Source organism: Nomascus leucogenys, chromosome 3 (assembly GCF_006542625.1).
Source record: "Nomascus leucogenys isolate Asia chromosome 3, Asia_NLE_v1, whole genome shotgun sequence".
NCBI classification, from domain to species: domain Eukaryota; kingdom Metazoa; phylum Chordata; class Mammalia; order Primates; family Hylobatidae; genus Nomascus; species Nomascus leucogenys.
Genome location: NC_044383.1, coordinates 103,078,203 through 103,102,227, shown reverse-complemented (window position 1 = coordinate 103,102,227; position 24,025 = coordinate 103,078,203). Strand labels below are relative to the sequence as shown.

General features: G+C 36.1%; 1 protein-coding gene across 3 annotated transcripts in view; it reads right to left on the bottom strand.

Annotated features, from left to right (window-relative positions):
- The window catches only part of KPNA5 (karyopherin subunit alpha 5), a 55,717-nt gene that overhangs the window by 19,022 nt on the left and 12,670 nt on the right, over positions 1–24,025 (bottom strand). For all 3 annotated transcript variants that reach the window (XM_030809608.1, XM_030809609.1, XM_030809610.1), the window contains 4 exons: positions 18,557–18,651; positions 15,203–15,334; positions 12,184–12,272; positions 118–217 (listed from right to left, as the gene is read on the bottom strand). In XM_030809608.1, the coding sequence (XP_030665468.1) occupies positions 118–217; positions 12,184–12,272; positions 15,203–15,334; positions 18,557–18,651 (416 nt within the window). The remainder of the gene's footprint in view (positions 1–117; positions 218–12,183; positions 12,273–15,202; positions 15,335–18,556; positions 18,652–24,025) is intronic.

Genomic DNA, 24,025 nt, shown 5'->3' with positions numbered 1-24,025 from the left:
TGGCCAATAAAGAAAACTACTAAACAAAAAGTGGAGTTCCTTAAACATCAAAAAACTACTATATAGAAACTTAGGTTTATAGAAACAAATTTTTTAATTTGTGTATTTTACTCATACCTTACTAAAGTTTGGAGGAGGGTTTTTGCCTCTACATAAATTTGAGAGGGCCCACACAGCATTTCTTGTTGTTGTGAGTCTGTTTGAATTTGTTAATAACCTGCCAAGAAAAAGGAAAAAAAAAGAATTATCACCTTACATTCATTTTTCCTCTTTAGCTATCGTAACATAAAATTTCTCTCCAATATATTTTATAAGATATTCAAAGTAGTAAAATAGGGAAAAAGTATCTAAAATTCATTATGTTTTCAGAAGCAAAATAAGCATATTACAGTTCTATTTTCTAAAGTTTGAATCTACAATCTGAATTCTTAAAAGAATTCTTAAGAGGATGTCATGGGAAATTTACTTATTTCTATATATATTAAAAAGAATACTAGATTAATTTTTCTTTTTTTTTTTTGAGACAGAGTCTCACTCTGTCACCCACGCTGGAGTGCAGTGGCACAATCTCCGCTCACTGCAACCTCTGCCCCTGGGTTCATGCGATTCTCCTGCCGCAGCCTCCTGTGTAGCTGGGATTTATAGGCGCCTGACACCAACCCCGCCAATTTTTGTATTTTTAGTAGAGATAAGGTTTCACTATCTTGGCCAGGCTGGTCTTGAACTCCCGACCTCGTGATCCACCTGCCTCAGCCTCCCAAAGTGCTGGGATTACAGGGGTGAACCACCATTCCCAGCCAGATTAATTTCTTTAATCATGAAAATAATACATTATATGAATTCAGAAAGCAAGGAATACAGTTTTAAATTATATAAAGATTACCTATTGACAAGAGAAGTTCTTTTGTTGTGTTTTTAACAGAGTATGTCTAGTATTTTTTTACCTGCTTTGCAATGAACCTTGGTATCTACTGAGTATCTAAAATGAGAATTTTTCTTCTCAGCTCCTAAGGAGTTACTACTTATAGGTTTTTTTTTTTTAAAGCATAACTTTATGTTTTAGTTATTTATATTTAAATAGGAGATCCCCTAAAATAGTAGTACTTGAAATTTTAGAGTTGTGGACCCCCTTGAGACCATAACGGATCCTTACCTTAGAAAAAAAGCACATACATCAAAATTTGGCATGCAATTTCAGGAGTTTGTTAACCTCCTAAGGACCTCCACAAACCTGCTAGAAGTACAAAGAACCTAGGTTAAAAAAATCCCTGTTTTAGAGTGACATATGCAAAAATGGTACAGAATGGAACTCCAGGTGCTTGTCCCTCCCAGGAACACCAAGAAACTTGCAAACACTGTCAGAATCAAGTTTATTAGAACTCTGAAGATAGTCAAAGGTTTATGACAACTAAGATAACTTTTAACCAGGAAAGGGCTGAAATGTGGTAGGAAAGCTTTCTGGCATTTTAACCTACTCTTACCCAACTCCCTCCCCAGCCTGGCAGCAACCTTTAAGACAGCAGCCTGAGTTCTCACTGTGGGTTCCTGGTTCTGGAAGGAGTAGAGCAGAATTTGTTTCAAGGAATTGTGTTTGCCTGTTCTGACCTGTTTGGAGGCTCCCTGAAAAACTGATGCAAAGGGCTTGCCTTTGTTTTGCATAACTGGGAATTCTCTCAGGGTGGAAAAGTAGCTTTGTAAACAAGGAATGGTCCTCAAAAACATTAAAAGGCAAATGAATGAGATGTTGAAATCTGAGCAAAAGATACAGTTGAGGCAAACGAGACACATTGAAAACCTGGCTGGAAAGGTGGGGAGTAAGATACTTGGGCTATGAGGGATGTGAAAAGCTCCCACATATATCAGACAATCTGAAGGCCCATGCACATGTCCAGGGCAGAGTCCACAATCAGAAAAAACATGAAGAGACCTAAGCTTTTACTTATAGTTTTCCTTTAGGCTTAGCACGAGCAGGGAGTAAAGTAGTGCTAAGTCATAGCTGTAATCAGCCTGACTAAGAATTGAAGAGGTGGCTCAATGCAGAGCCAATCTGTAAAAACCTGGAGACTTTTTGTTTATCTTTGGCTCCAGATATTTAAAGCACTCTCTGCTGTCAAACCACTAGCTACCCACTGAGTTAAGGGAAAAGAGATTTCAGAGACCACGCATGACAAGGAATACAGGCTTTATAAAATTAATTTTAAAAGTCCCCACATAAATGACTACAACAAGCAGCAAAACAAAAACCTGGAAGGAGAGGAGAATCTGATTTCCATAGTTACCACAGTTACAATGATCAGTCCAGCTTTTCAACAAGAAATTATGAGGCATGCCAAGAAATTTTAAAAGTGTGGTCCATTAACAGTGAAATATATAAATTAAAAGAAATTTTCCCTGAGAAATCACAGACACTGGATTTACTATGCAAAGATTTTAAATTCATTGTCTAATATGTTCAAAAGAGCTAAAGGATCTATGCACAAAAAAAACTAAAGAAAACTAGAAAAACAATGTCTCAACAAATAGAGAATCATCACTATGGAAACAGACATTATAAAAAGGAACTAAATAGGAATTATGAAGCTGTAAGCATAAAACTGAAATTAAAATTTCACTGGAGGGGTTTGACAGCAGATTGAGCAGGAAGAAGAAAGAATCCACAACCCTAAGATAGGTTAACTGAAATTATTCAAACTGAGAAGCAGAAAGAAAAAGAATGACAAGAAATGAACACAGCCTAAGAAAGCTGTAAAATACCATCAAGCATACCAATATATGCATAATGGAAATCTAAGAAGAAAAGGAGAAAAAAGAATATCTGAAGAAATAATTACTGAAAACTTTTCAAACTTTATAAAAGAAATGAATCTACACATCCAAGAAGCTAAATAAACTCTAAGGATAAACTCAAAGAGATACATACCAAGACACAAGTAATCAAAAGACAAAGACAGAATCTTGAAAGCAAAAAGAGAAGTGACCCACAGTGTACAAAGATTCCTCATAAAGATCAATAGCTGATTTCTCATCGAAAACCATGAAGGACAGAGGCAACGGGATGACATATTTAAAGTGCTGAAAGAAACTCTCAACCAAGACTTCAATATCCAGCAAAACAATCCTTCCAAACAGAAGGAGAAAGTGAGATTCCCACATGAGCAAAAGCTGAGGAAAGGCATCACTAGCAGACTGGCTTTACAAGAATAGCTAAAGGGAATCCTTTATGCTGAAATGAAAGGGCCATAAACAATACCTCAAAACCATACAAAGAAATAAAGAATACTGCTAAAGATAGCTACATAGGTAACTCTAAGAGCTAGTATTATGGAATTTTGGGTTTGTAATTCCTCTTTTTTTCCCTACATGACTTAAAAGTAAAATGCAAAAAATAATCATTATAAATCTAGGGTAATGGGCACACAATGTATAATAATGTAATTTGTGGCAATAACAACTTAAGAAGAGTGAGACAGAAATGTATAGTAGGGCCGGGCGCGGTGGCTCAAGCTTGTAATCCCAGCACTTTGGGAGGCCGAGGCGGGTGAATCACGAGGTCAGGAGATCGAGACCACGGTGAAACCCCGTCTCTACTAAAAATACAAAAAATTAGCCGGGCATCGTGGTGGGTGCCTGTAGTCCCAGCTACTCGGAGAGGCTGAGGTAGGAGAATGGCGTGAACCCGCGAGGCGGAGCTTGCAGTGAGCCGAGATTGCGCCACTGCACTCCAGCCTGGGCGACAGAGCAAGACTCCGTCTCAAAAAAAGAAAAAAAAAAAAAAAGAAATGTATAGTAGTGTTTTTGTATAATTTTGAAGGTAAACTGCGAGTAATTCAATCAAGGTGGTTACAAGTTTAAAGTGTTAGTTATATTCCTTAGGGTAACCATTAAAAAAAAAAAACTTTAAAAAAAAATAGGAAACGAAACAAGAAAGGAATCAATGCTGTAAATTATTTTTTAAAATAAGTGACATTTGGAAAACAAATAACAATGGCCAGGTGCTATGGCTCACACCTATAATCCCAGTGCCTTGGGAGGCCAATGCAGGAGGATCACTTGAGGCCAGGAGTTTAAGACCAGCCTAGGCAACATAACGAGACTCTGTCTCTACAAAAGCTTAAATAATAATAAAATGGCAAAAGTAAGTCCCAATTTATCAGTAGTTATACTAAATGTAAATGAATTAAACTCTCAAAAGTAGTAACTGGCAGAATACATTAAACAAAACAAAACCCATAGTAAGTCTACGATGCTGTCTACAAATGACTCATTTTAGAATCAAAGACATAAATAGGTTGAAAGTGAAAGAGAGGCTGGGCACGGTGGCTCACGCTTGTAATCCCAGCACTTTGGGAGGCTGAGGCGGGCGGATCACGAGGTCAGGAGATCGAGACCACGGTGAAACTCTGCCTCTACTAAAAAATACAAAAAATTAGCCGGGCGTGGTGGCGGGCGCCTGTAGTCCCAGCTACTCAGAGAGGCTGAGGCAGGAGAATGGCGTGAACCCGGGAGGCGGAGCTTGCAGTGAGCCGAGATTGCGCCACTGCACTCCAGCCTGGGCGACAGAGCGAGACTCCATCTCAAAAAAAAAAAAAAAAAAAAAAAAAAAAAAGAAAGTGAAATAGAAAAAGATTTTCCATGCAAATAATACGCTTATCTTAGCCAAAAGGCCAAGAAGTGATTTTCCATGCAAATAATAACAGAGATCCAGAATAGTTACACTAATGAGACAAACTAGACCGTAAGTCAAAAACTGTTTTCAGAGACAAAGAAGAACACCATATGTTGATAAAAAGTCAATCTATCAGGAAGAAGAAACACATGGGTCAGATGTGGTGGCTCTTGCTTGTAATCCCAGCACTTTGGGAGGCCAAGGTGGGTAGATCGCCTGAGGCCAAAAGTTCGAGACCAGTCTGACCAACATGGTGAGACCCATCTCTACTAAAGATACAAAAATTAGCTGGGCATGGTGACACGTGCCTGTGGTCCCTGCTATTCAGGAGGCTGAGGCAGGAGAATTGCTTAAACCTGGTGGCAGAGGTTCAGTGAGCCGAGGCTGCACCACTGCACTCCAGCCTGGGCAACAGAGCAAGATTCTGTCTCAAAAAAAAAAGAAGTATCACTTAAAAAATTACATGGTCTAGGCCGGGTGCAGTGGCTCACGCCTGTAATCCCAACACTTTGGGAGACCAAGGCAGGTGGATCACTTGAGGCAGGGATTTGAGACCAGCCAGGCCAACATAGTGAAACCTCATTTCTGCTAAAAATACAAAAATTAGCTGGGCTTGGTGGTGCATGCCGGTAATCCCAGCTACTCAGTAGGCTTTGTGAGACCAAGGCAGGTGGATCAATTGAGCTCTGATAAATTTTTGAAGTGAAATCATAAAAAGTATCTTCTCTGACAACAATGGAATGAAACTAAAAATACAGACAGAAAACTAAAAAATTCAGAACTATGAGTAGAGTAACATACTCTTAAATAACTAGTGAGTTAAAACACACACACACACACACGCAGAAAATACTTTGAGATAAATAAAAAATAAAAACACACCAAAACTTAAGGGATGTAGTGAAATTAATACTCAGAAAAAAATTTATAGTTCTTAACACCCATATGAAAAAAGATAACCTTCCACCTTCAGAAATTAGAAAAATTAGAGTAAACAAAACTCATAGCTAGCAGGAGGAAGAAAATAAAGTTAAGACCAGAGATAAAATACAGAATAGAAAAACACTACAGGGGCCGGGCGCGGTGGCTCAAGCCTGTAATCCCAGCACTTTCAGAGGCCGAGGCGGGCGGATCACGAGGTCAGGAGATCGAGACCATCCTGGCTAACACAGTGAAACCCCGTCTCTACTAAAAATACAAAAAATTAGCCGGGTGTGTTGGCGGGTGCCTGTAGTCCCAGCTACTCGGGAGGCTGAGGCAGGAGAATGGCGTGAACCCAGGAGGTGGAGGTTGCGGTGAGCCGAGATCACGCCACTGCACTCCAGCCTGGGGGACAGAGAAAGACTCCGTCTCAAAAAAAGGAAAAACACTACAGAAAATCAACTAAACAAAAAGGTAGTTCTTTGACAAAAAAAAAAAAAAATCAACAAAAACAAGCCTTTATCTAGATGGACAAAAGGAAAAAGATTCATATTACTACAATTTGGCTGGGTGCAGTGGCTCACACCTATAATCCCAGCACTTCAGGAGGCTGAGGCAAGCAGATCACCTGAGGTCAGGAGTTCAAGACCAGCCTGGCCAACATGGTGAAACCATGTCTCTACAAAAATATAAAAATTAGCTGGGCGTGGTGGCATGCACCTGTAATCCCAGCTACTTGGGGGGCTGAGGTGGAAGAATCGCTTGAACCCGGGAGGCACAGTGTGCAGTGAGTCGAGATTATGCCATTGCACTCCAGCCTGTGCAACAGAGCAAGACTCCATCTCAAAAAATATATATATATATATATGATATTACTACAATTAAGAATCAAAGTAGAGACATTACTATCAGCACTTCAACAAAAAAAAGAATTATATGAGAATATTATCATCAAAAGCTAAGAAAGATAAGCTAGAAGAAATGAAAAACCATTTAGAAACACAGAAACTACCAAACTGACTTAAGAATAGAAAATCTAAATAGAACTATAACAAGATATAGAATTCTAATCAAACACTTCCCAAAAAGGAAATGTCCAGCATCAGATGGCTTCACTGGTGAATTCTACCAAACATTAATGAATAATTCTCAAACCCTTTCAAAAAATAAGAGAACACTTAAAATAATGAAAAGAATGTAACTGGATTATTTGTGACTCAAAGGATAAAAGCTTGAGGGCATGCTTATGCCCACTCCATGGTGTGCTTATTTCACATTGCATGCCTGTATCAAAACATCTCGTGTACCCCATAAATATACATATCTACTACGTAGCCGCAAAATTTTTTTTAAAAAAATAAGAGAACCCTTCCTCATCAATTCTGTGAGGATAGCATTACCCTGATACCAAAGCCAAAGATATCAAAACAAAAGTTACAAAAGAAAAAATATTTCTTCGGAATATACATACAAAAATCCTCAACAGAATTCTAGGAAACTGAATCTAGCAGCTTATACTATGACCACATGGCATTTAACCAAGGAATGCAAGGAAGGTTCAAGATACAAATATCAATCAAAATGATAAACCATATTAATATAATAAATTAAAAAAACAAGTTATCTCATTGGATGCAAAAAGTATTTAAAAGAGCTCAACATCCTTTTATGATAAAAACACTACACAGGTCAGGCACAGTGACTCATTCCTGTAATCCCAGCACTTTGGGAGGTCGAGGCGGGTGAATCATGAGGTCAGGAGATCGAGACCATCCTGGCCAACATGGTGAAACCGTCTCTACTAAAAATACAAAAATTAGCTGGGCATGGTGGTGCACGCTTGTAGTCCCAGCTACCTGGGAGGCTGAGGCAGGAAAATCGAACCCAGGAGGCAGAGGTTGCAGTGAGCTAACATCGTGCCACTGTACTCAAGCCTGGTGACAGAGCATGACTCTGTCTCAAAAAAAAAGAAAAAAAAAAGAAATAGAAGGAAACTACCTCAACGGAATAAAGGGCATTTATCGAAAACCATAGCAAACATCACACTGAATGGTGAAAGAGTTAGTTTTTACTCTGAGGTAAGAAAGAAAACAAAGACACTCATTTTTGCCACTTCTAGGTAACATTGTAATGGAAGCTCTATCCAAAGCAACTGTGCAACAAAAAGAATTCACACAGCCAACTTGGAAAGCAAGAAATGAAACTATCTTTAAAAAAAAAAATTTAGAGATGGAGTCTTGCTAAGTTGCACAGGCTAGAGTGCAGTGACTATTCACAAGCATTATCATAGTGCACTACAGCCTCAAATGATCTTGACCTCAAATTTGAGTTCAAGACCAGCCTGGCCAACATGGTGAAACTTCGTCTCTACCAAAAATACAAAAATCAGCCAGGCATGGTGGTACACGCCTGTATTCCCAGCTACTTGGGAGAGTTGAGGCATGAGAACCGCTTGAACCCGGGAAGCTCCTGACCTCAAATGACCCTCCCTATTCAGCCTCCCAAGTATCTGAGACTACCGGCACGTGCCATTATGCTCAGCAATGAAACTATCATTATTGACAGATGACATGATCTAATATACGGAAATCCACAACAATCCACAAAAAAACTATTGGTGCTAATCAATTCAACAAAGTTGCAGGATGCAAGATCAACACACAGGCCAGGTGTGGTGGCTCACACGTGTAATCCCAGAGCTTTGGGAGGTCAAGGGGGGGATGGATCACTTGATGCCAGGAGTTCAAGACCAGCCTGGCCAACATGGTGAAACTCCGTCTCTACTAAAAATACAAAAATTAGCCAGGTATGGTTGTACACAACTGTAATCCCAGCTACTTGGGAGGCTGAGGCACGAGAATCGCTTGAACCTGGGAGGCACAGACGGCAGTAAGCCAAGATTACGCCACTGCACTCCAGCCTAGGTGACAGAGCAAGACCCTGCCTCAAAATAAATAAATAAATAAATAAATAATCAACACACAAAAATCAGTTGTATTTCTATACACTACCAAGAACAAGTCAAAAAAGAAATTAAGAAAACAATTTCATTTACATTTGAATAAAAACGAATAAAATACTTTGGAATACATTTAACCAAAGAGGTATAAGACCTGTTTACTAAAATCTACAAAATATTGTTAAAATTAAACACCTTAATTAATTAAAAGATTTCTCAGGTTTACGAATTGGAAGCCTTAATATTATTAAGATGGCAATACTGCTCAAAGTGATCTACAGAGTAAATGAAACCTCTATCAAAATGACAATGACCTTTTCATAGAAATGAAAAAATCAACTTACACCCACTAAGATGATCTAAATCAGAACAGATAATATGTGTTGGTGATGATACAGAGAAACTAGAACACTCATACATTGCTAGGAGAATGTAAAATGGTACAGCTGCTGTGAAAAAGTTTGGTAGTCCCTAAAAAATTAAAGATAGAATTACCATATTACCTGGCAAATTCCACTCCTACGTGTTTATATACCCACAAGAATGAAAAACCAGTACTGAAACAAAACCTTGTACATGAATGTTTATAGAAGCACTATTTACAGTAGTCAAAAGGTGGACACACCGAAGTGTCCATCTATTAATGAATGAACAAAATGTGGCACATGCATAAAATGGAATATAATTCAGCCATAAAAAGAACGAAGTACTGATACATTCACTATAATATAGATGAACCTTGAAAACAGTAAGCTAAAAGAAGCCAGACACAAAGGTAATATATTGTATGATTCCACTTATGTGATATATACAGTATAAGCAAATCCACAGAGAGAGAAAACAGATTTGTAGTTTCCAACGCACAAGGTGATGGCAAAATGGGATGTGACTGTTTAATGGGTACTGAGTTTCTGTTTAAGGTGGTAAAAAAATTCTGGAACTAGATAGTAGTGATAGTTGTACAATGTTGCAAATCTACTTACTGCCACTAAATTGTACACTTTAAAATGGTTAAACTGGTTACATGTATTCTACTACACTAAAAAAAGTTTCTGTTCTAAAGGCTTTCCTAAAAATGGATGTTAGATTTCCCCAAAATACAACAGATTTAGAAATAAAATAGTTATACTGATTTTGTAAGCTAAGAGTTGACAATTTTCTTCAGTAAATATTTTAGGGTTTGCAGGCCCTCCTTCTCGTTTCTATTACTCACCTATGCTGATGTAGCATGAAAGCAACCAGAGACATTAAGTGAGTAAATAGGCGTGACTGTGTTTCGATAAAACTTAATTTACAAAAATGTGAAGCGAGCCAGATTTGGCCTGAGAGATAAAGCTGGCCAACCCCTGTTGTATACTATTGTTCTTTTTTTGTATTAATGGGGTTATTATGAGAAAGTACAAATATGCTACATTATAAATTAAAGTTGAGTTAAATTACAGCAAAATTGTATCAGGATAGTTTATAGTAGTAAAAGATTTACATTTACTGAGAATTAAATGAATACTAATAAAATAAAATATCACTCAAACAGATAAAATGATACATTAATAAGTTTTACATTTACTTAAGCATTACTAAATGTGAATTACAATGTGAACAACAAATAATGCATAATCATGTTTTTTTTTTTTGAGACGGAGTCTCGCTCTGTCGCCCAAGTTGGAGTGCAGTGGCGCGATCTTGGCTCACTGCAAGCTCCACCTCCCAGGTACATGCCATCCTCCTGCCTCAGCCTCTTGAGTAGCTGGGACTTACAGGCACCCGCCACCACTCCTGGCTATTTTTTTGTATTTTTAGTAGAGACCAGATTTCACCATGTTAGCCAGGATGGTCTTGATCTCCTGACCTCGTGATCTACCCGACTCGGCCTCCCAAAGTGCTGGGATTACAGGCGTGAGCCACTGCGCCCGGCCTGCATAATCATTTTTTAAGCCAAAAATTTTTCCTTTTGCCCAACTCCAGAGAGAGTATCTAACTTAACTTCCTTTTAATTACCTTTCTTATTTTTTTAAATACTTTGAAACTTTCTAAGATGAAGTTTTATAGTGAAACTCTGAAACTTTCCAACTTTTTAATACCCTTTTTGGAAATTATTATTATTATCTGAAATGGAATTTTGCTCTTGTTGCCCAGGCTGGAGTACGATGGCATGATCTCAGCTCACCACAACCTCCACCTCCCGGGTTCAAGCAATTCTACTGCCTCAGCCTCTCGAGTAGCTGGGATTACAAGCATGCACCACCACACCCAGCTAATTTTGTATTTTCAGTAGAAACAGGGTTTCTCCATGTTGGTCAGGCTGGTCTCGAACTCCTGACCTCAGGGGATCCACCTGCCTTGGCCTCCCAGAGTGCAGGGATTACAGGCGTGAGCCACCACACCCAGCCTGAAATTGTTTTTATAACTATTACTACATAGCTGGGTACTGGTTATTCTTCATTTGTTTTATTTTTTAGTTTGGTTTCTTCAGTCATGGTTAAAAGACTCCTTAGGACATTTAAAGAGATTAGACCTAAGAAATGTTTACTACTTCATAAACCACTACCTACTTGAGATATTAACAAATAATAAAATGACATAGAGACAGAACAACAAAAACAAAAAGTGCTCAGTTAATTTATATACCACATAAATCAGGTGAGACAAGTCTCAAACTGAAACTTTAAGAGATGTTTTTAATAGTATCGACTTCAAAATGATTCATATTGAACTCTAAATCAGTACTTTCTTTTATAGCTCAGCTAAATTCTCAAATACTATGGACCATTAACTTTAAGCCCATAATAAATGAAATTATAGTGAGTTCAGTGGTTTGCACACAGATCTTCAATTAATATTAGTTAAGTGAAACCATGCCAAGAAGTAACTTCTGTCCACAGAAAGCTAGAGTAAAATGTTTTTTGAAAACTATTGTCTAGAAATTTATTCTTCCTATTCAATTCCTCAGCTGGAGAGCATGGAGAATGCACCTCCATGCAGAAATGAAGAGTAAAATATTTACTTCTAACCATCTCCTCGATTAGTCTTTTTCTTCACTACCTGCCATTGGCATTTATCCTACATAAAGATCCTCTTAATCATAAACAATATGTATAAGCCTGTCTTTCAAAAAATTTTATGTCATTTATATAAAGGACCTTACATTATAGGGTAATTTCTTTTTTAAAAAAATACATAAAGTAGTAGAAGAAACTACTAGATAAATCATTTGAAGTAAAATTCTAATCCTGAAAGAAAAATCTCTATCTTAAAATCTTGGTTCTTTTAATAAAATTTAAAACATACTGACATCCTAAATATACTGTCTGTTCAAGTATTAAGGATTCCCTACTATAGCAATATGTAAATTTTACTGTATTATAAACTACTATATATCCTTGTTTTTGCAGAATAATTATTTTAGATCAGTAAGCATCAAGTAAGCAATGACCACTGTTAAGTGTGGTTTAAGGGAACATAAAAGACACAGATAACAATTTGAAAATTTCTCTTGCTTCTACCTACTGTCAAGCTACTGCAGGCTTGATAACCATAAGACAAATTTAAAAGCATGACTGAAGAACTTAATTATGTATGTAGAATATAGTGGAGTATATAGTTTTTGATACATACTTAATTGTGATAAAGTACTTACTCTAAAAGAGGTGGAAGTATTTCACAATTCAAAACAAAATCTCTGCATTCTGCATTGTCACCAGCAATATTACCAAGTGCCCAAACAGCCTTAGGAAAAAAAAAAAAATTCTCTTAAGACAATATTTTAAATTAGAGGCTTTCCTTTAGGAATGAGATTTTAGTACAGAATGAACAAAGCAACAGTTTGCGATATGTGAAAAAAAAAGTAGAGAAGAAAAACTTTTAAAATTCAATTTAATATTTTTATTCAAATTGAAAGATAGGACATTTAAAAATTTTTCCAGCTGAACAAGGTGGCTCACGTGTGTAATCCCAGCACTTTGGGAAGCTGAGATGGGCAGATCACTTGAGTCTAGGAGTTCAAAACCAGCCTGGGCAACGTGGTAAAACCCTGTCTCTACTGAAAAAATGACAAAAATTAGCTGGGTTTGGTGGCACGCACCTGTCATCTCAGCTACTTGGGAGGCTAAGGTGGCAGGATCACTTGAGCCCAGGAGGCAGAGATTGCAATGAGCCTTGCTCCACCTTGGGCAACAGAGCAAAACTCTGTCTCCAAAAAAAAAGTTTTCCTGGCATATTAGTGAAATATCTATACTGTTCAACAAAGAGCATAGTTTACTATGAATTTACATGGAGAGACAAAATATATCTATTTAGCAAATTTTCCAATTATAATCATGCACTGCATAACATTTTAGTCAATGACAGACTGCATATAAGATGGTAGTCTCATAATATTATGACACCATTATCTTTACTGTACCTTTTTTATGTGTAGATACACAAATACTTACCACTGTATATACAATTGTCTATAGTAGGTTGGGTGCAGTGGCTCATGCCTGTAATTCCAGCACTTTGGGAGGTGAGGTGGGCAGATCACTTGAGGTCAGGAGTATGCGACCAGCCTGGCCAACATGGTGAAACCCCATCTCTACTAAAAATACAAAACCTAGCTGGGTGTGATTGCAGGTGCCTGTAATCCCAGCTACTCAGGAGGTTGAAGCATAAGAATTGCTTGAAACCCAGGAGGTGGTGGTTGCAGTGAGCCGAGATCATGTCACTGCACTGCCGCCTGAGTGACACAGCAAGACTCTGTCTCAAAAAAAAAAAAAAAAAAAAAAATTGCCTACAGCATTTAGTACAGTAACATGCTGTATAGGTTTGTAGACTGGATGCAAAAGGCCATACTATAAACCATCTAGGTTTGTGTAAATAGACTCCATGGAATTTGCACAATGATGAAAATGTATTTCTGAGAACACATATTCATTTATTAAATTTCAATTAGGTAAGAAATTATACAAATGCAAATTATCATTTTATTTTATTTTCACCATAAACTTTTCATGTTAGTACAAAAGTAGACATGTTACTTTTCAATTGGGAAAGTTTTATTTTAATGTTTAAAACATAAGTTAGTATTTTTAACATCTACTCTAGACCTAAGATTTGTTTGTTTTTAAGAAAAACCTTTAAACTAAAGACATTTTCTACCTTGTGGAATATAATATTCTGTTGGTGGAGAGCTTAATTGGTATAATATTCTTGGAGTCTGACTTTGAAATACATAGTAAGAGCTTTAAAAAATTTATCTTTTGGCTGGGCACGGTGGCTTACACCTGTAATCCCAGGACTTTGGGAGGCCTAGGCGGGCGGATCACCTGAAGTCAGGAGTTTGAGACCAGCCTGGCCAACATGGTGAAACACCGTCTCTACTAGAACACAAAAACTAGCCGGGCGTGGTGGCAGGCACCTGTAATCCCAGCTACTCGGGAGACTGAGGCAGGAGAATCGCCCGAACCTGGGAGGTGGAGGTTGCAGTGAGCCGAGATCGCGCCATTGCACTCCAGCCTGGGGGACAAGAGCAAGATTTCATCTCAAAAAAAAAAAAAAAAAAAAAAAAAAATTTATCTTTTGACAGGGTAGTCACTTTTCCTAGTAAAATAATCAAAAGGTACATAAAGAGTGATGACATATAATGATATTCATCACAATATTATTAACAACACCAATAAGCTAGAAATAATCCAAATGTACAACAATTGAGGAACAGATAACAAATTATGGTACATATCTGAGCAGATATTGAGTAATCAGTAAAATTTCCATGGAAGAATAATTACTGCCATAAAAAAAGGCTCCCAATATTAGTGTTAACTGAAAAAGATATATATAAAATGAAATGATGAATAAAATGGGAGAGAGATCAACAGATTTATGTACATAAAAATGATGCAAAAAAGGTCAAATGACTTGATTTTATTTAGATGGTACAATTATATGTAATTAAATTTTACCTCTTACAACAAAACTTCATTAAGTTCATTAAAAAATGGTTCTATTCAAAGTAATGTGATATTCTTAAAACAAACAACAAAATAATCTACATATATGCAGAGAACAAAAAGTCAAACCAGTCCATCTTTAAAACCCGGCTCTGCCATTCATTGTGACTTTAGGTAAGTTACTAACTTTTGAGTCTCAGTATGCGCTTTTTTTTTGAGACAAATCTCGCTCTGTCGCCCAGGCTGGAGTACAGTGGCGTGATCTTGGCTCTCTGCAACCTCTGCCTCCCAGGCTCAAGGAATTCTTGTGCCTCAGCTTCCTGAGGAGCTGTGGCATCACGCCTGCCTAATTTTTGTATTTTTAGCAGAGCTGGGATTTTGACATGTTGGCCAGACTGGTCTCAAACTCCCGGCCTCAAGTGATCTGCTCGCCTCAGCTTTCCCAAGTGCTGAGAATACAGGCATGAGCCACCATGCCCAGCCTCAGTATGCACTTTTATAAACAGGAATAGTAATTCCTATGCTAGCTGTGATCACACTTATAGAGAACCCAGGATTATGTCTGGAACTGTTCATTCTTCCTCCCTTCTAACACCAAAAACACTACTATAATTTAACGCAATATACAGCAATTAGAAACAAAAATGAATTACACATCGTAATTACAAATGGTACTTTCAAGAGAAAACTGAATTCTAGTACATATAACAACACAAATTAGAGACATACCTGTTCTTGAACATCTTCATGTTCAGAATTAAGAAGCTTGATAAAAATTGGAACAGCCCCAGTTTCAATCACTACCTTGGTATGCAGAAAAGTTCCAGATGCTATATTAGTTAATGCCCATGCAGCTTCAAACTAAGAAGAAAAAAAGGTAAAATAAATGAAAGAACCAAAGAAATGTCAGAAAGGCAAAGAAGGAAAGAGAGGGAGTAAAGACCTGCCAGGACAAGTGTGAAAGACTGACTTATATTAATAAGATTCATTGTGAAGTCAGATTTAAGGATAAAAACTCATAGAAAAAAAGTAATTGTCATCAAAGATCACGGATTACAGAAAAGTATTCTTTAATATGGAAAAATAAGAACTGAGAAAAATATAATGAAAATATATAAAATCAACAATATATAAACACCTTTGAATTTATAATTTATAAAACTCCTTTTTATTATTACAGAGGCAAGCATTCTAAAGCAAGCAGTTTAAAAATAAGTAAGAGACACTACTTATAACAACAGTATATTTAGGACACTTAGAATCATAAGAGGTACTTATTTCTCTACAGATCATGCAACCTCAACCTACTTATTTAAGAAACGAAAAAATCAGAAGTTGAGAGATTTAGGTATTTGTTCAACATCAAGCTTTCATTATTAACAGAGCCAGTGCTGGGACTTCTGGTATTTTTTTTAAGCTGCAGAGTCTCTGAGAAGTTACTCATATCAACTCAATTAAAATTTGAATATACATACACATTATGGATTTAAAATAAAAGCAACTGAGAAAATTCAACCATGGCTCCAAAACAATGAACTAGTGAATTACTGAAAGCAACCTACAAATCCACAGGCAAACTAAGCAGTGACTATAGTTTAAAAAATATTTCACATATTTGACATATAAAATTAACCATAAAAAAACTTTTTAAATATTTCACATAAATAACTTTTCATATAAACGTACACGTCATTATAAGTAACAAAAAATGTACCCAAAAGCATTATTGAAATACTAAAAAGTACAGTTACTTTTATGTGTAGGACTAAGAAAAAATTTTAAAGGGAATTTATATTTAAAAATAATGGAGACCGTAGTTCCAACCAATTGTAGATAATGAAATAAGCTAGTGGACAACTGAAAGGTTACTCTACAAACTTGTCCCTAGTATCCCTAGGAGAAAGCCTTAGTGAAGACTGGTAAAGTCAGAAGCCTACCAGCAACCAATTAAACATAAAACGAGTGATAAGCAAGTGACAACTGTGAAAACCTAGAGTGTGTGGCTACAATTTTTAAAAAAAGGTAAACTTTCCAGTTGAAAAAAGAAAATAGAGACAGAATGCCTATTCAACCTCCTTTCATTTTAACTATCTGACAACAATGCCAACACCTCTGATTTGTTAAAAGGAGACAAAAACCTGGATATTCATTTGAAATCCCCCCATCTTTTAAGATTTAATATCTAATTCACGCTTTAAAACATGAGCAGGCCAACAAAACTTGTTTGTAGGCCCCCAATTTAAGGCCTGTTAGATGGACCAATCATATTAACTAACATATTTCACACGCACTTGGGTAACATGGCACAACATGTAGCTGTCCCAAGACCATACTGTTGAATTTCTATAGTTTTTAATTACAGTGATTAATAAATGCTAAACTTCTCAGTGTGTGTGTGTGTTTCTTTATTTATTTTAGAGACAGGGCCCAGGCTGGAGTGCAGTGGTATGATCACGGCTCACTATAACCTCAAATGTCTGGGCTCAAGTTATACTCTCACTTCAACCTCCCAAGTAGATGAGACTACAGGTGCATGCCACCACACTCAGCTAATTTTTTTTTTTTTTTTTTTTTGTAGAGATGAGGTTTCACTATTTTCCCAGGCTGGTCTCAAACTCCTGGGTTCAAGAGGTCCTCCCTCTTCAGCTTCCCAAAGTGCTGGGATTACAGGTGTGAGCCACCACGCCCAGCAAATCTTCCCACACTGTGCTGTCTACACACGCTATCCTCTAAACCTAGTATTAATTTTCCTCTTTTCAGTCTGCCAAAGGCTCCTTCATCCTCAAGACTAGTCTTGCAACACTACCTTTGTGAAGTCTTAAACTTCCCCTAAACAGAGTAAGTTGCTATGTTCTGTGTCCCCAGAGTACTTTGTTTATAGCTCTGTTAGAGCACTAAGGATACGATGTCACCACAGATCTTTTTTATGTCTGTCTTTCCCAGGAGAAAGTGTGGAATATCTCTAAACAGGACAACATCTGAATTTTGGAACTACAATATCTTACATGACGCTTGGCTCAAACTAGCTCTCAATAATTTTATTTATTTACATTCAATCATTTCTTCTTTCATTCAAATGGAATTAAAAAGCCAAATAATAGGTATCAAGAAGTCTGGGTTTTAGTCTGGACTTAGGGCTTATATAAAGCAATGGAACCAGATTTCGTGATCTCTAGTTCAAAATAATTGACAACAGAACTGTAACATGACTAAAGTAGCCCCTTAGAGACCCTTATTGTAAACATTCTCACCAATTTTTCACATTCACACATGCAATACATTCCTTTGCTTATACCTAAAACATGAGGATCTTTCTCAAATTATTCAGCTAAGTAGACCACTACTCTTAAGTTACAAACTCAACAACTGTTACTGAAGTAACAGTCCTCCATTATTGACAATAGCTTTTATAAGTTAGGTGTATGTCTTGTGCAATTCCTGATACATAGATAAAATTCCAACCTCTACTCTGACTTAAGAATATGCATAGCAATGAATGTAGGGAAAACCAATCTTTTTTTAACATTAAAATATTTATAAACTTCAGTAAATTACCATTAGTAGCAAATTATTTGGAAGACATCTTAAAATTTTAACTATATCATGGTTGAGAACCAATGTTCTTTATGACAAACTTAACTCTGGTCACATTTCTACTAGATAATACTAAATACTAATTTATTCTGTTTTGAAAAAAAGAACTAATCAGTCAGCTAACAGTGTTTTAAAAGGTAAAAGTTAGAACCCTGGCTAGCTAAGAATCAAAATAAATTTAACAACATTTTAGTCCGAAGTTTTCTAAAACAAAAAAGTTATTAAAGGTTAACAACTATAAATTGTTTATTAACATTAGTAATGATTTTATATACTTTTTCCAAAATTGCTTAATAAAATAACAATTCCTAGAAAAAAACTAGCACTGAAACCATGTCCAAGACAAGACAGGCAGCAATACCTTTTCTTTTAATTACCAAGTATTTACTTAATGCTTACAATAGAGTCAATACTGCAGAAGTTGCTTTCACTAGAAACTTTAACATGTCATTTCTAGAGAAAAATTAAGAAAGAAAACTTTAGACTCACTTGTAAAGTGCAATTTTCATTTCTTTCAAGAAATTTCACAAATCTCTGTACAACTCCTGGTTTCTGTATAACTTGATCTATTGGTGGATTAGGTTCTAAAAATTTAAAAAGACTTAAGTTATTACAAAGACACAAAAAGAAAACAATCTAGTCCCTGTGTCCGTTAACAGGGCACATAAAATAACCCTTTCCTAGGTTTCCCTGACCCAAGATTAAAACCCTTAGCTAGATGTAACTGAAGTCAAATTTTCTCCAGATTACAATGTTTTTTGTACATTTTGCAAATTCTGCTTTCTCATTCACTGGAAGAAATTTTAAAAATATTTCCTATATAAACATCTAAATTTCATAAATCGAAGGCTATTCAGCACACCTTTAAAACACTGATTTCTGTCTAAAACTCAAAATACCAACTGAGGAACTAAGTTTCCACTAATCCTTTATAGTACTACCCTCAATTTCTAAGCATATCTCCTTCATTATCAACCACAATTTACCTAATGTCTGTCAAACAAGATTCTTTTTTGTCCGGGAATTATTTTTTACAGAAATGTTAATGGACTGTCTACAATTATTGATAAATTTTCATGAAATGCAGACAGCTTCTGAGAATCATATAATATCTAGGAAGCTTATATAAAATCCAGACAAAGACATTTCAGGTACTGGTCATCTAAGTATAAAGAACTCTTTCTTCTACCTTGGCTTCAGCAAAACGTACCCTCTACGGTTCTTCAGTAACTTCCCTATTGGTGTTCCTTTGGGACAGTCTTATTCCTGTTTATTCTCATCTTAGAAAATTTACCTATTTTTGTTAATTCAAGTACCAGATATTATTACTATTTGTGATAACTCACAAACCTTACAACCTTAACTGAATTCTCCTTTCCTAGATTTCAGACCATATTCCTAAGTGACTATAAGGATGTATTTTTATTTTCGCACCTTTTAAAATGCATTTTCACACTTCTTTCAAAATGCAGCATACCCAAAATCAAACTCATTATATCATCATGGTTATTCCTTCCCTTGCCCTGCATCCACCACCTAAATTGTGTATTACTGAGTTATCTATTCATGTAGTCATGCAGAAGAGAATACTCATTTCCACTTCTGATTCTTCCTTTTCTTCTTCCTCTATTTGACTGTGTTACTGATCATAAGGAACTCATATATTAATGTTAACATACTGTGTTTAATGAGTAGGATGAATAAGCAAATGGTGGACATAAAACATCTGTACGAATCATTCTTTTTGATATAGAAAAATGTTTTCATTAAGTTTTAAGTCAGCTCAAATCCTAGAAACCTTGTTCTCAATTGTTAAGAAAGATTTACTTAGAAACAGACTTCCTTCTTCCTTTTCATTTTTCTACAAATTTGCTATTCTTCTAACTTGGGCAAAATTTAGAAAATTTCTGCAAAGTTAGTAAAGTTATACCCATCAAGTTTTGTTTGGGTGTTTTAAATGAAAAGCCCCAATTCTTCAAGATGGAAAACTGAATTCCAGACCCTAACTTATACTGTTGTAAAACATCAACAGGATAAGACAATAAGTATTCTTAATCATTTTACCTTCCATCTTAAAAAAATCAAAACAAAATTATAGGGTTGCAATTATCACCTTCACTTTCTTGTTTTTCCTTTATTTCCAAAGAAAATCATAAATATATTATACTATTTTGTTTTAAATTTAATGGACAGAAATTTTGTCTTGCTCTTTATGAGAGAAAGAGATGAGAGAGAGAAGGAAGAAAATATAGGGTTTTGTGGTTGGTAGGTAGGGCGAGGTGGGCATTGAGAATGTCAGCTATATATATAAAAGTAAATATAGATATGATATGATATATACCCACACACACACACACACACATATATAAGAACCCAAATATAGTTTCTTCCTGGTGAATTAAAAGCAACAAGTTTATATTTATCTTCATCTAAAAGAAAGCAATTAAAGTGCACTTGGATTGTCAGCTTATCTAACAGGTATCATGAACTACTATTAGTATTATATTGACAGGATGATAGCCTATATAATCTTATAATGGTGATAAACTGCTACCAAGAAGACTTTTAGTCATTATGGCAATAAGTAGTATAGCGGGAATATCTCCTTCAGCAGTGAAAAGTAAGCAAGAGTCAGGCAAAAGAAAAAAGCTTTGGAGAACTTTCTACAAAACTGGGATTGAAGAAAAGGATGGTTTGTGATTTACATCCACAAGAGTGGCCACGACAAGGAAATACATAGAAGATGTAACAAAAGGTCACCGTCGCAGACTTAAGTCAGAGGAATAAAAGCTGGAGCTAAGATAGGCTGTGCAGTACCCAGGGCATATTCATATCTTCCTAGTGTCTACAGTAAGAACACTAATTACAATAAAGAAATGCCTGCAAAAGAGGCAAAGTTTCCTGTTCTTTCTGCTTCCAGTTCTGGGCTCTAGATGCTTGCTTTCCCATATTTCCTACTTTGACAGCATCAAATAAAAATACAGTAAATCTATTATTTTTCTAGGCCTGATGTGGCAGGAACTCACATCAATCAGTGAAAGAAAACGTCTATTAACTCCTTGCTGTATGTCCAACTGGGCAAGCATAATTCCATTACAAAGAAAAAACAGAGAACACAATTGTCTCTGTGAAAGATAGTACAGTTTATGGGAAACAGAATACCTTGAGGAATTAGACTAAATGAGGACCAAATCTTCTGATCAAAGAATTCGATACCCAGACAACTTGCTCAAAGACATCAGAAATATAGTATTTAGACATATAAACGCTTAAAAAAATTGTACCAATGCAATTTTCCTAGAATGGGGGTAAGAAAGTGGTAGAAAATCCTTCAAGCAATGCTCTAATAAAAAATTAATCAAGATAAAGAATTCAATAATGAGGAAATGGTACAAAAACACTGGTGACAAACTCTGAAACTCTTAAATCTAAAGAAATTCTGTTATCAGTATGACATGTATGTCAAAATAAAATCTTGAAGGAATATACTTAAAAAACAATTTAAAAATATTAATCTGACTCAGAAAATAATCCCAATTATAAAAACCAAAACTGTGAAGTATTGTGAGGAAGACAGAAGCCATTCTTGATTGCATAAGGGTTTCCTGACATTGCTAAGGTATGTGAGGGACAGAAAATGAAAGTTAAATTTATTTATGAACATAAATTAGAGTAAGAAAGAAAAAGTGAAAGCCTTGTAATCTATGCTGACCTGATCACAAGATTTCTTTCATTCTTCAAGTGTCACTAAACTCTGTCTCCCTTAGGACAATAAGGCAGTTGAGCTAAGGGCATTTTCAAAACCTTACCCATTCATATATACAATCCCATAAAATTAGAATTACTAGTTCAATAAATTCCATATATGAAACATAAGTAGAAGATTTAAATTTTTATTTAAATGAATTCTTACTAACTCAATATAAAATTGGTCAAATAACATAAATAGGCAATTATGTATTAAAAAGAACCAATAAATAAGGCAAAATATTCAACCTAATTACAAAAAAAAAAAGCCAAATAATGAATTACTATTATATAAGCACTTATTTTTTTCTTAAAGATAATTATGAGGCCAAGCATGGTGGCTCACACCTGTAATCACAGAACTTTGGCAGGCAAAGGTGGGAGGAGAGTTTGAGACCAGCCTGGGCAATATGACAAAACCCTGACTCCAGTAAAAGTACAAAAAATTAGCTGGGTTTGGTGATGCATACCTGTCGTCCCAGCTACTCAGGAAGCTGAAGTAGGAGAATCACCTGAGCCTGGAAAGCAGAGGCTATAGTGAGCTGTGATTCTGCTACTGCACTCCAGGCTGGGCGACAGGAGTGAGATGTTGTCTCCAAAAAAAAGAAAAAGAGAATTGTGAATGTTGGTAAAAATAGTAAAATGAATGCTTGTACAAACTGAAGATGGGATTGTAAATTAATACAGTGTATTCCCTTTGACCACGTACTTCACTTTTATGAATGTATATTAAGGAAATTTATATTACTTAACAATTATTGTAGCATTTTTATGGTAATCTAAAATTGAGAAAAATTTAAATGCCTGATTACATTATTTTGTGATTTAAATGCCTGATTACATTATTTTATGTTCACACTCTATGTTATGATACCATTTAAAAAATCATGTCTGATTGTATATCCAGAAAACCCCATCGTCTCAGCCCAAAATCTCCTTAAGCTGATAAGCAACTTCAGCAAAGTCTCAGGATACAAAATCAATGTGCAAAAATCACAAGCATTCTTATACACCAATAACAGACAAACAGAGAGCCAAATCATGAGTGAACTCCCATTCACAATTGCTTCAAAGAGAATAAAATACCTAGGAACCCAACTTACAAGGGATGTGAAGGACCTCTTCAAGGAGAACTACAAACCACTGCTCAATGAAATAAAAGAGGATACAAACAAATGGAAGAACATGCCATGCTCATGGGTTGGAAGAATCAATATCGTGAAAATGGCCATACTGCCCAAGGTAATTTACAGATTCAATGCCATCCCCACCAAGCTACCAATGACTTTCTTCACAGAATTGGAAAAAACTACTTTAAAGTTCATATGGAACCAAAAAAGAGCCCACATTGCCAAGATAATCCTAAGCAAAAAGAACAAAACTGGAGCCATCACACTACCTGATTTCAAACTATACTACAAGGTTACAGTAACCAAAACAGCATGGTACTGGTACCACAACAGAGATATAGACCAATGGAACAGAACAGAGCCCTCAGAAATAATGCCACATATCTACAACTATCTGATCTTTGACAAACCTGACAAAAACAAGAAATGGAGAAAGGATTCCCTATTTAATAAATGGTGCTGGGAAAACTGGCTAGCCATATGTAGAAAGCTGAAACTGGATCCCTTCCTTACACCTCATACAAAAATTAATTCAAGATGGATTAAAGACTTACATGTTAGACCTAAAACCATAAAAACCCTAGAAGAAAACCTAGGCAATACCATTCAGGACATAGGCATGGGCAAGGACTTCATGTCTAAAACACCAAAAGCAATGGCAACAAAAGCCAAAGTTGACAAATGGGATCTAATTAAACTAAAGAGCTTCTGCACAGCAAAAGAAACTACCATCAGAGTGAACAGGCAACCTACAGAATGGGAGAAAATTTTTGCAATCTGCACATCTGACAAAGGGCTAATATTCAGAGTCTACAAAGAACTCAAATTTACAAGAAAAAAACAAACAACCCCATCAAAAAGTGGGCGAAGGATATGAACAGACACTTCTCAAAAGAAGATATTCATGCAGCCAAAAGACACATGAAAAAATGCTCATCATCACTGGCCATCAGAGAAATGCAAATCAAAACCACAATGAGATACCATCTCACACCAGTTAGAATGGCCATCATTAAAAAGTCAGGAAACAACAGGTGCTGGAGAGAATGTGGAGAAATAGGAACACTTTTACACTGTTGGT